At 41.1% G+C, this 12,222-nt stretch overlaps 1 protein-coding gene across 3 annotated transcripts in view; it reads left to right on the top strand.

Annotated features, from left to right (window-relative positions):
• Positions 1–12,222, top strand: part of PDE3A (phosphodiesterase 3A) — a 324,662-nt gene that overhangs the window by 19,049 nt on the left and 293,391 nt on the right. For 2 of the 3 annotated variants that reach the window (XR_004351893.1, XM_032646570.1), the window contains exon 1: positions 1,123–2,061. The exons of the other annotated variant lie outside the window; for it this stretch is intronic. Coding sequence is in view for 1 of the 2 variants with exons in the window: in XM_032646570.1 (XP_032502461.1) it covers positions 1,123–2,061 (939 nt within the window). In the remaining variant the exon portion in view is untranslated. Of the gene's footprint in view, positions 1–1,122; positions 2,062–12,222 lie in introns of those variants that run through there. 3 annotated transcript variants of the gene reach the window in all.

The raw sequence follows: 12,222 nt of genomic DNA, 5'->3' as shown, positions 1-12,222 counted from the left end.
TGGGCGGTGGGCGGGTCTGAGCAACCCGTTCGCCAAGGTGCTAGCTGCGCGGCCCGGCTCCGGGGAAAGGAGCTCCGGAGCTGAGAGCAGCGCCTCCTCCGGGGGAGGGGCGGGAGCTGAGCTGGGAAAGCTTTCCTAGGGAGTTGCCTTAAAGAAAGCAAGCGGGATTGCAGATCAGTCCAGCTGTCTGCTTTTTATACAGTTGTAACTAGTCGTCTCCACTCGCTTCCCTTCTGCAAAATTGCAAATCACCACCAACCTCGCACCAAAAAGAAGGAAAAAAAAAAAAAAAAAAGAGCGAGAGAGAGAGCAAATCTCCTTCTCCCTTCTCACCCTCCCGTTCCTCTCACCCTCCCTTCCTCTCCAGCTCGCTCGCCCTCCCTCCTTTCCCTTGCGGCAGCCGCTTGTCTCTCGGACTAGGTCTCTCTCCGACGGGACTTAGCAACTTCTTGGTTATTTCTCACCCCCTTTTCTATTTTCTCCACCCTTGGCCATGAACTGGACCTACAGACGCTGGGGAGGCTGTGCTTTCTGCCCCAGGGAATGGCGGTTCGCTTCCTGGGGCCGGGCCGGGGAGGATCGGCCGAGGAGAAAGAAAGAGTGATAGAGAAAGAGCTGCAGGAAGGAAGAGAAGGGGGACCTCCATCTGCCGCGGGCCCCGCGCGCAGCAGCGCCCGGGATGGCCCCGAGCTCGCCCTGCGCCCCCGGCTCCAGCAGCGGCTGCGGACCCCGCGCGCAGGACGCCTCGGGCAATCTTTAAAACCCTGAAGTCCGAAGAGACCCCGGAGGACAGAAGTCGGGGGATGGGGGTGGAGCGGAGAATTTTGCAAGCTTTTCCAAGAGAGAAGAAGAGGAAGTCTGATCGTTTCTGCCTGTGCTAGCTTTTCACTTGAAGGCTCCTCTCTGGAGCATCTAGCCTTTTCCAGGAGTTATTCGAAAGCGGAAACTTTCAGTGCTCGCGGGTCTGGGAGAAGGAGGGATTCCGAGGGTGGGATTGGGAGGAGAGCAAGCGAGCGTGCGTGCGTGTGTGTGTGTGTGTGTGTGTGTGTGTGTGTGTGTGTGTGTGTGTGGCTGGGTGGGGGCGTCGGGGGGACCTCGGGGACTCCGCGAAGAGGGCGCACCATGGCCGTGCCGGGCGAGGCCGCCCGAGTCGGGGCCAAGCCCGGCCACGCAGAGGCGAGGCCGGCCCCCTCATCGCCCCGGGGCCCGGGCTGCCGCGGCTGCTGGGGCGCCCTGGTGCTGCGGCTACTCCGGCGCTCGCAGAAACTTTCCTCGGCGCTGTGCGCGGGCTCCCTGTCCTTTCTGCTGGCGTTGCTGGTGAGGCTGGTCCGCGGAGAGATTGGCTGTGACCTGGAGCGGAGTGAGGAGGCGGCGGCGGCGGCGGCGGCGTTGGAGGAGGAGGAGGAAGCGGCCCCCGGAGCAGAAGGGGGCGTCTTCCCGGGGCCTCGGGGAGGTGCTCCCGGGGGCGGCGCGCCGCTCGGCCCCTGGCTGCAGCCCTCGGCGCTGCTCTTCAGTCTCCTGTGTGCCTTCTTCTGGATGGGCTTGTACCTCCAGCGCGCCGGGGTGCGCCTGCCTCTGGCCGTCACGCTGCTGGCCGCCTGCTGCGGGGGGGAAGCGCTCGTCCAGATTGGGCTGGGCGTCGGGGAGGATCACTTACTCTCGCTCCCCGCCGCGGGGGTGGTGCTCAGCTGCTTGGCCGCCGCGACATGGCTGGTACTGAGGCTGAGGCTGGGCGTCCTCATGATCGCCTTGACTAGCGCGGTCAGGACCGTGGCCCTCATTTCCCTAGAGAGGTTCAAGGTCGCCTGGAGACCTTACCTGGCGTACTTGGCCGGAGTGCTGGGGATCCTCCTGGCCAGGTACGTGGAGCAAATCTTGCCACAGTCCACGGGGGCGGCTCCGAGGGAGCATTTCGGGTCCCAGCTGATCGCTGGGACCAAGGAAGAGATCCCGGTGTTTAAGAGGAGGAGGCGGTCCAGCTCCGTGGTGTCCGCCGAGATGTCGGGCTGCAGCAGCAAGTCCCATCGGAGGACCTCCCTGCCCTGCATCCCGAGGGAACAGGTAAGCGCTGGCAGCCCCTCTCACTCACCTCTCGGGAAAAGTTGAAACCCCTGGGATCCGCCACAGAGTGGAGGGAATTTGAGCGCTGGGAACAGAAGGAAAGATAGACCAGAACACTGCTCTAACTTCAGACTTAGTTGGAAACTAGCGGGTTTTTCTCCCCCTCTCACACAGTATTTTATAACCTGAACAACAGGAACCCGAATAAGTAGTAAAACTAGATGAGCTTTGCGGGGTCTTCCACAGCTGGGCCAACTTTTTAGATCTGCTACACCTGCGTATGGCTTGCCCTCATGCTTTCCTCCTTTAGCAGAAATGTTCAAATTAAGTTTAATTATTGTTTTAAGCGATGGGTGATTTTTAAAACGAGGATTTTACTAGATTTCTTTCTGTTTCTTTTTATAAAATTTCTTCTAAAGGGACAGGTAAACGTTTATGGACGTCAGTAAAAATATTTTACAATTAAAGCAAGGAATGCTTGAAGGTGAGGTGCTGATACGCGTTCTCGTCTTGCAGTACGTTTTACTTGAAGAGACTGCGTTTGGTGGTGCCCAGTTTGTTTTGAAGTGTGATTTGGGGACATACATTATTACATGCTCATGTGTTTTGTATTATCATCATAAACTTCACTTTGGGGAACAATATGTCTGAACTTAAGAATTTGCCAGAATCATGGACTGCGCTGTTAGTATCAACTTCAGAAAACGTATCTCTTGAGTTATCTACATGCTTAAGTGAATATTTAGAAATTCAAATGGATTTATACAGGAAACATTAATTCAGGGGAGTATTTCTAAATTGCTGGTATTATCAGTCTTTCAGGAAGGAGGAGGAAGAATCTAGAATTATGAGTGAAGTTATACCAAATAAAAGTTTAGTGAATTATGGGGACCAATTTCCTTATTATCATTAAGTGTTTTGAGACCATGGAGTATAGTTGCTATAAAGGACATAAAAGAACAAATCCCAATTTTAAAAGCAGATTGTATCTGAGAAGAAGTACCTCAGTGTTTGCCTCTCTACTCCAAGCTGATTTGACACTTGGGGGTAGGGATGGCAGAGAGCTGGTTATGTACAGCAAGTGGAAATTTACACTTTTCCCATTTAAACTTATGCCTACCTGTGGTACTATTAGGACTTTAGGGAGTGAGAGAGTATCCTAAGATATACTAAGCTTTTTCTTTTTAGGTTATTCTGTGGATAATCATTTGGGTGTTTCTAAGAAATAGCAGTCACCATATGGTGTGGTGGCCAGTTTGTTTCTGAAATGGAGTTGAATCCACAGAATGTGATTGTTTGACATTATTTAGCAGAATGGATGACAGCATCATAGTCTCTGTGTTTATTTTAAAACAAATGTACTTATTTAGCTTTTCGTTTAGATAAAGCAAATATTTCTTGGGTTTAGCTTACTCTAAGAGTGAAGTTAAAAACAGGCCACTGACTGATACTCAGTTTTGGTAGAAATCTGGACATCACCAGAGTAAAGTAAGCTGTCTACTTAAGGGTAAACCAATTAGGGGAAAAAAACATTTTAATTTCTTTTTAGAGTCACCTAGGGAATGTCTTTTAAATGAAAACACTGCTAGTTTAAATATTTTTTGAACACACTTTGCTTTAACTTATAAGGAAATGTGATCTGATCATTGCAAAATTTAACCTAAATTTCTAAGTCAAATCTGTGATTTAAGCATAAATAACTTGACTCCAAATTAATATCGTTTAGCCTCTGAAATTAAATTTCTGAAATTTCATAGTAACATTTAGAAGTTCAGGAGTTAAGGGTGGATTTAAGATAGGAGGTTGTTTAGGGGAGTTAACCAGCTGCGTTAATTAACCTGTAGATTTTTATTGGTTTCCTCTGGTTTGAATTGATAAATGGAGGATTTGAATAATCTGCAGACTTGTAAGGAAGTAACTGAGCTTTGCATTTTTATGTGTTTTGCTGATGACTTCTGTTGAAAATGTATATTTGTAATCTGTTTTGGTCAGTTTTCTTGGCTGCTGTTTTTTTTAAAGCCTGTGTTTATGAAGACTCTTCTCTTATGGTTGATGGGAAAACAAGGTTACATTTAGCAGAAATTTATTTACTGGAAGTTTTAATGAGGGCACGGGTGAGTGTGTACGTGTTAACTTAAGGCAAGTTTTTCTATATGACCCATTTAAGTTGCTACTAAGCATACTTGTTGGGGGTGGGTGGGAACTAATATGCACTAGGATCTTATAAGACAGGGCAATATCTCATATGTTAGCCTGTGTGAAAAGTTCAGGAGCTATATAGTAATTGGCTTATCTGTTTTATCACAAGGAAACAAACTTCTCATGAAGGGTGCAAAGTGTACCACTGTCGTCCACATGCTTTATGAAGTCAAGAATCAAAATAATTACAAACCACATATGTAACACTGGCCTGAATGCTACCTGATGAGGAGTTCTTTTCTGAAAGAACGTCTACTCTTAAGACAATCCGCAGGCAACAAGTGAATTTTAAGTAGAGGTGTGAGGACATAAAACACAGAGAGGCTGGCAGAGGCCTCTTGAGAATTTATTTGGACCTTGCTCATTATGAGGTTTAAAGGTGAGAGAATTCCAGCCTTTTCTTTTCCAGATGAATGATAGTGGCCACTTGCTTGGGAACTATCTCTCTGCAATGACTCAATTCTAAAAGGTCAAGGAGAATAGATGATAAAATTTTCATAAGGCAAACCAAATGACAGATGGATTTCTGTCCCTCCCTTCCTCCCTCCCTCTCTCACTCCCTTTCTCCCTTCCCCAACCATACTGAAGACAGTAGATCAGCTATTACATACAGAATTGAGTTTTGCAGCACTGATCATAAATGCTTTGGCTTCAACCAAAGAAAGGAGACACAGATCTAGTCTTCAGTCCCAGAATTAATGGGACATGGGGTGTGTCTGTGAGATGCAAGTGAAGGTATCTACTTCAGGAAAGAACAAAGTTGGTAACATTTGCATGACTTTTAGTTCAATCCTACCAGCCCAGTATCCTCAAGATTTTGTAGAACAGTGAGTCAAACTGTACTGTTTTGGTTAAGAAGGCAGATGGTTCCATTAAGGTGTATGTATCTTTCCTGAGCAGATGTTCACATCCCTGAGCAGGTATCACTGTGCCCTCTGAACTCTAAGGTCCTTAGAATTTCTTGAATTATTAGATATTATGCATGATTAATGAATATGTTAGTTTTAAACATAAAATTTTAATTTAGCAATTTTTAACACTTGGAAATTGTATTTGAAGGGATGTCTCTCTATTCTCCTTATACATCAAAGAATGCAGTTGGCCAGACATTCCCCTCTAATTACTGGGACCACCATGCACATTGATTTAAGAAAGATTCCAAACCAATGCAATTTTATTTTAGTTACATATTAAGAAGAATTTAATATCTTTGCCTATGGTTTCACATAAGATAAACACAAGCCGTACGCCTCTCACTGTTAATGCAGTTTTACCATTTCATGACAAAATTCTCTGTGATGGGTACAGTATCGGTCAGAAATGTACAGCTATATACTTCACATTGTGTAATTAAAAATCAAAGGAGTTTCCCAGACATAAGTCCTTACAGCTCTCAATTAAACACCTTTAGCAGATTTGTGTAGGAATGTAGTAGTTTTCGTGAGAGTCTAGTGGTTGGTTATCAAAAGTAGAAGCAAGTTTTTCATCAGTGATGTAAGAAAGGTATTTTCAAGCAAAAAAGCCAACAACAAAACAAAAGTAGCAGAATGTAGGAGTAGGTGTAGTTTTCAACGGTAGGCATACGGTAGGCCTTCTTACATCACTGGTAAAAAGTATAACTTACTTGCATTTACAGTATAGATTGCTTCTGAAAATACAGAATGTATTGTCCTTTAAACTCCAAAATATATTTCAGGATACTATAACATTTCTCAAATTGAATAAGTTTCCAGAACAACCATGGGTTTTTAATTCAATTGTAGCTTCTATCACATTTCAGGAGTATACCTCTGCTCATGGCTATACAAAGAACAATATTGATTATTTATGGCCTGCTGACAGAATTAAAATTAATTAATGCCAAATTTTGAAAACCCTGAAAAGGAAAAACAAGATTTTCTCATCTCTTGGGAAAGGTGAGGGAAAAGAATTTTTTGGTGTGTAGGGACAAAATTGTGATTTTTACTTTGTGAATATAGACGTTTAAGGCATACTGAAAAACTGTTTTGACAGAAAGTTAGTGAATCTATATAAATTTACAGAGGTTGGAAGGAGGCAAACAGTAATTTTACTCTTTCTGTATTGAGCCTAAAGTGTAAAAAAGTTAAAACTGTAGAACTGAAAGAAATGCTGTGTGTGCTGGGCCGTCATGTTAATTAAATAAACAACCAGAACAGTGACTCTGTGTATGAAATACATTTTGAAAAGCCTGGAGCGGGGGGGGGGGGGGGGGGGGGTGCAGGCAGGCAAGGGTGAGTGACACTGGCATGAAAAAACATTCATTAGATCTGTAGTGACATTTGTGTGAATTTGTTGTAGTCTGTTAGGAAATACAGCTCTGAGAAGAATCTCTTCAGGACTCTAGGTGAATAAAGGCCTCACCAGATTTAATTTCACTTCCCTTTTCAATAAGTTCTCATTTATTATGTTGAAGTAGGATGTTTATGAGCCTCAAAATTAGAATATATATTACATTTTAAGATTTTCAATTAATAGGGTTTGTGCCAGTAACAGCCCAGCAGAGTCTATGTGGACTTCCTTGAAAACTTGGCATATTTAATCTAGCAAAAGAATGAGTTTATTTGGGGTTTAGGGGTGGGAGTTGGATTTTTCAGAAAACCTTTTTTGCATGGGGCAAGTTTCTTGAGCTTTGCGAAATTAGACATAATCCTGCGTGTTTCTGGTGAATCGTTTTCATTGGCCATGTGTCTCCTATTCCATGGAGTCTCCGCCTCCCTTTCCTCTTCTGAGTGATATTTATAATTGTGTCTTAAAAAAAAAAGCCTCAAATATATTAGATTGAAAACTCAATTTGCGTTTATTTTCTACATTCATGTTTTCAGCAAAGCTCTATCAAATAATTCAGAATGAGCCAGAAGAGTCAGACACCTCCATATTTTTGCACCTAAATCTGTGCTCTGTTAATATTCAAATGACCGTTACTTCCTTTACATAGAAATTTAAATCCTTGTAGGAGTTACCTGTCAGTATATACTTTTACTATTGGCAGTATTTTTTAAAGGAGTATTTTTTGTTTGTTTGTTTTTGTTTTCCGTAAGGCTTTCCTGGGGAATGGTCCTAACTTTGCACTTGAGAATGTGCGTTTGCACTGTTGTCAATGTAAGATACACAGGTTTGATCTCTGGGGGGAAGAAGCTTAAAGATATGCAGAAGTTGTAGTTCAGAGAAAGATCTGTCAGATAGCAGTTGTTGAAAATATTAGTCATACGTGTTCACCCAAAATGTACACTATTTTAAAAGATGCTATCCTTAGCTAATGTTGTTCATAAAAGTTTTTGGTCAGTGAACCTATAAAAAGTCATATCAACATATTTTTGTCTATGTGTTAAGCCTTGTGCTAGAAAGCATACAGATTGCACACAGGTATGATGTAGCACCTTAGCTCTGCAGAGCTTAGAGCCTAGTTAGGGTAATGAGACATCAACATAAGAAAAGGGGAAATCACAGTAAAATATCTAAATGACCTCTTAGCTAATCGTTGAAGGAATGCATACAATAGTTTAGAGAAGGTTTTAAATCTAGATCCAGAACTGTTCATCCCTTCTGCGAAACGTTATGTAAAACTTCATCTGTTCATTTTTCTGGGGAAAATGTTGATATTTTCACAGATTTTCAGAAGGTCCTTAATACATAATGGTTAAATATAAATGTTTTATTTGGATTTTGAGCAGGTTTAGGTTTTGAAGACAAGGGAGAATTGTTTCTTTGAAGTGGAAATTAATTTAGTATACACTAATAGGACTTCTGAAATACAGGTAAAAATATGATAGGATTTAGGACATGTTATATACCTCAAGGTACCACAACAATGGTTCTCCGAGCCTGAGGTAGTCTGTGGCTGTCAGGAACTTGTAATGAGATCTTAAAGTGCTTAATTCTGTGCAGGCTGTAGTTAGGAGACTAGAATTAGTCTGATTTTAGAGAAAAGGAAACTGAGGGAGAGCCCCTTAAAAGTATGTGGCAGCCTGCGGCAAAATGTTGGCTTTTATCCAATTCTCTCTTGGACTTGAATCTGCCGCTGGGGGAACAGAGTAGGAAAGGAGTAAATCAGATCATTCTACGTTTCATTTGTAATTTTCAACTCTACATTCTAATTCAGAATTAGAAGATTGAGTAAAACCCATTCAGAGGACACATATCACAAAACTCTTTCAAGCCCTTACAGTGAATTTTCTGGTCACCTACCAGGCAGCCTTCAGAATGTATTAATCAGGACTTTGTCCCAGAAATGAATGCCAGTTGCATTGCAGAGTCCTACTTTGTAGACTCTTTATCTCATCAAAGAAGAGTGTGTGATGGTGGTGTAAATATTGATTTTGGTTTTCATTTTAGTTTTTCAATAAATTGATTTAAAAATGTTCAGGATTTCAGACTTCAGTTTGAAAAGTCATCTGCACATGGGTAAAGCATTTCTTTGTTAGCAAAAACAGCTGGTGGTTTTTGTTCACCTAAATTATTTTGCATGGTTTCTGTAGGAATCTGTTAAAATGTAAGTAAATAGGGTGTGATATTAGAAGTCATGAAGAACATTACCATTTAGAAGACGGAAAGCTATTTGGGAAAAGTCACAAACGAAACAGCTTCTGTCTGTTTGATTTGATTAGAGCTGTCATTTATTATTGAGGAATCGGAAGCATTATTACAGATTTTAAGTGTTGCCAGTCCTGCTAAGATAGTGATGAAGTTACTTACAGGTATTCATGTTTTTTCATCCTAAGAATATGAATAGTTATAAGAGCACATGATGTCCGTTGGTGTGTGTGTACGTGTATGTGTAAGACTTTTTCCTCTGCCAGGAAATTGCTTTGGTTGCATCAATTTAGTGGAGAAACAGTGTCACCCAGTGGCTTTGATGAAAACAGTCCTGTAAACATTATAGATAAGCGCTGTCCAATAGAAATATAACAAGGTACTGAATTTTATATTTTCTAGTAGCCTTATAAAAAAGTAAAAAAAAAAAAAAAAACAGGTGAAATGCATGATAATACTGTTTAACTTAATCCATTATATCCTGTCAACAGAAAATCAACATAAAAAAGCAAGGTATTTTGTTTTCTGCTTTTTGTGCCAAAGTCTAAATATGTGGTGTGTGTTTTCCACTTACAGCACATCTCAATCTGGTGCAGCCACATTTCAAGTACTTGGTAGACACATGTGGCTAATGGCTACCTTTTGGGACATTTTTAAAGAGGTGAAGTGCTTGAATACTAATGTCACCTCTTCTGTTATAATGGAAAATCCATATAGATTTAATGATATCACTTAAAATACAACTGTTCACATTTGTATGTAGTCTTTTTTTTTTTTTTTTTTTTTTTTTTTTTTTTTTTTTTTTTTATAAATTTATTTATTCATTTATTTATTTTTGGCTGTGTTGGGTCTTCGTTTCTGTGCGAGGGCTTTCTCTAGTTGTGGCAAGCGGGGGCCACTCTTCATCGCGGTGCGCGGGCCTCTCACTGTCGCGGCCTCTCTTGCTGCGGAGCACAGGCTCCAGACGCGCAGAGCTCAGTATTTGTAGCTCACGGGCCCAGCTGCTCCGTGGCACGTGGGATCTTCCCAGACCAGGGCTTGAACCCGTGTCCCCTGCATTGGCAGGCAGACTCTCAACCACTGCGCCACCAGGGAAGCCCTTGTATGTAGTCTTGATAGCTCATTTTTGTACCACTTACCACTCTAATAGTTGGCACGTCAGTCTGTTTTCCCTCTTTTCTTCGTTTCTCATTATTGCACCTATTTTAAAATATGTTGATTTTAATTGGAGCGGGAGTTTAACAGAGCCCTTAAATACGGAAGCTTTTTGTTAACTTGATTTGTAACACAGAATCAGGTTTTCCAGCTAATTATGAATTTGCTTTTCGAAGTGTGATTAGTTAACAGGGATGGCTTATATATACAGTGTGAACACGTGATCAGCCTTGTTCATGGTGATCAGTCTGTAATTGGGTTATCTAATGTCTCTTTAGAAATGAAAGTGCTTATGTTTGTAATGCAGGTCGTATCTTGGTAACTTAGGAAACTAAAGCCGCAAACTGGCTAGTAGCTTTAATGGATGAAAATTCTAACAGTGTCTGTAAAGGGCTGATGATTCCTCAGTATTGCTTATGTAAACACCACTCTCATGGATATACAAAAGGAAAATGCTTCCATTTTGTGTATAGAGAGGACTGGAGATTTTGATAGTGTGGAATTTCTAAAGTAGGAATTGAGATTAGGTGGCTTTTGAAGCTCTGTGTGATTTCAAACTGCCGGGTAAACTCAAAAAAATGTACAGATGGAAAAGAAGAACTTTTAAATGTCAACTTCCCTCCATCTCCTTTCCCCAAGCTCTATCAATTCAGAACTGTAGTCATAGTTCCAATATTGCATCGAGAAGTGATGAGAAAACAATTTTTAAATATAGCATGTTCCTTTATATACACAGATGTATAGAATTATTTTTTAAAGTATGCATTTATTTTGCGTATATTGGTTTATATCTGTGATGTTTATCATGACTTTTGATTTAGAAATCAAAACTTATAAATGACTTTATGATGACTTTTGATTCATAAATTTCTCCCTTTTAAAGCAAGATCTGTTATGTACCTTTGCATTAGAGAATAAAAATAGTGAGCTACATAGGTTTTTACATATCACTTAGGAAATAATCTAGAAAGAGCAAAGGTGATAGAATCTAGATATACAAAGAAGCACATTTGTCTAAAGTGAAATAATGTGGACTCAATCTCACTCCTGGTGAAGCTGGATTAATTTAGACTTCTTGAAGTAGCTAGCTGGAGAGTAAAATGCCATAGTAATCATAACTGTTACTTGAAAGAGTTTGTATTTGAAAGTAAGTAGTCATTTGCCCTGGCTAATTTTGAAATTGCTTTAAATTAACGTAGAGTTTGGTCTTGTAATTTTTTTTTTGGCCAGTCTTCTCTTCTGACAATGTACTGTATGTGTGTGTATGTATATATTTTTTTCCAAGAAATGCATTTTATTTCATGTTTTTTTTTTTTTAACATAATAGATTCTTCTCAGTCAGAGTGTGTTTAAAAATTTAAGGAATGCCTTTCTATCCCCTACACCCCGCAGTACCGTGTCAGAATATTGAAATAATTTTATGCAAGAAGCTTGTGGTTTTGATTTAATAGGATTTTAATAGAAATTTTCCACCTTCTGAAGTAAGTTGAAATAACTGAATATTTATGCTATGTCTGTGGCAGGTGTTTCCTCCTCTTCAGGTATAATCCACTTAAATAAACCTAATGGAAGTTTGAAGTCAGAGCAGTACTATTTGGGGGGGGATGTTTTATTTTGTGGTGACTCCTGTGAAGTCAGCCTCCTTTGGACATTGTTAAACTAGCTTGAGCACAGAGAAAGGAAATCGTTCTTGTTTTTAAACTAAGTATTTTAGAGGATGGAATTAACAGGTCCGCTTAGGAAATGGTCTTCAGGAGGCAGTGCTACTCCTTGTGATATGAAACATCCCCTTGTTTGGGAGTTAGTATTTTGGGGTCCCGACTCAGCAGCAGTCTCCCAGGAAGTTGGGAGAGGCACCCTGAGTTGCCTAGGCTTCCTTGAACGTTTGCTTTCTAGGCTCAAGAACTGAAGAAGTCAGATTCACATCACAACGGTTCTCATTATAAAAGGAATCAACATTTTTGGCCTCCTTGTGTCAGCCATAAGTTATTTGCTTTAGAAAATTTCAGCCCAGTGCCTTGCTTGCGGTAGGCGCTAACTGGCGGAATAAATGGATAGAAAAGAAAGAAATGATTTTAAACTGAAATATTTATCCCCCTAATCTCCTGAGGTTGAGCTAGTGATTAAACCCATTGAAGTAAACTTCTATAGAGAAGAAAAGAAATAGCCTGTTCACTGGTCTGTGAACTTACATTTTTAATGTTTGTACTTTTATTACTTTAAAAATATTCTCTGCCGCGTGTCAGATAAGGGGCT

The sequence above is a fragment of the Phocoena sinus genome, chromosome 10, assembly GCF_008692025.1.
Source record: "Phocoena sinus isolate mPhoSin1 chromosome 10, mPhoSin1.pri, whole genome shotgun sequence".
NCBI classification, from domain to species: Eukaryota; Metazoa; Chordata; class Mammalia; order Artiodactyla; family Phocoenidae; genus Phocoena; species Phocoena sinus.
This window is presented reverse-complemented; position numbering and strand designations above follow the sequence as displayed.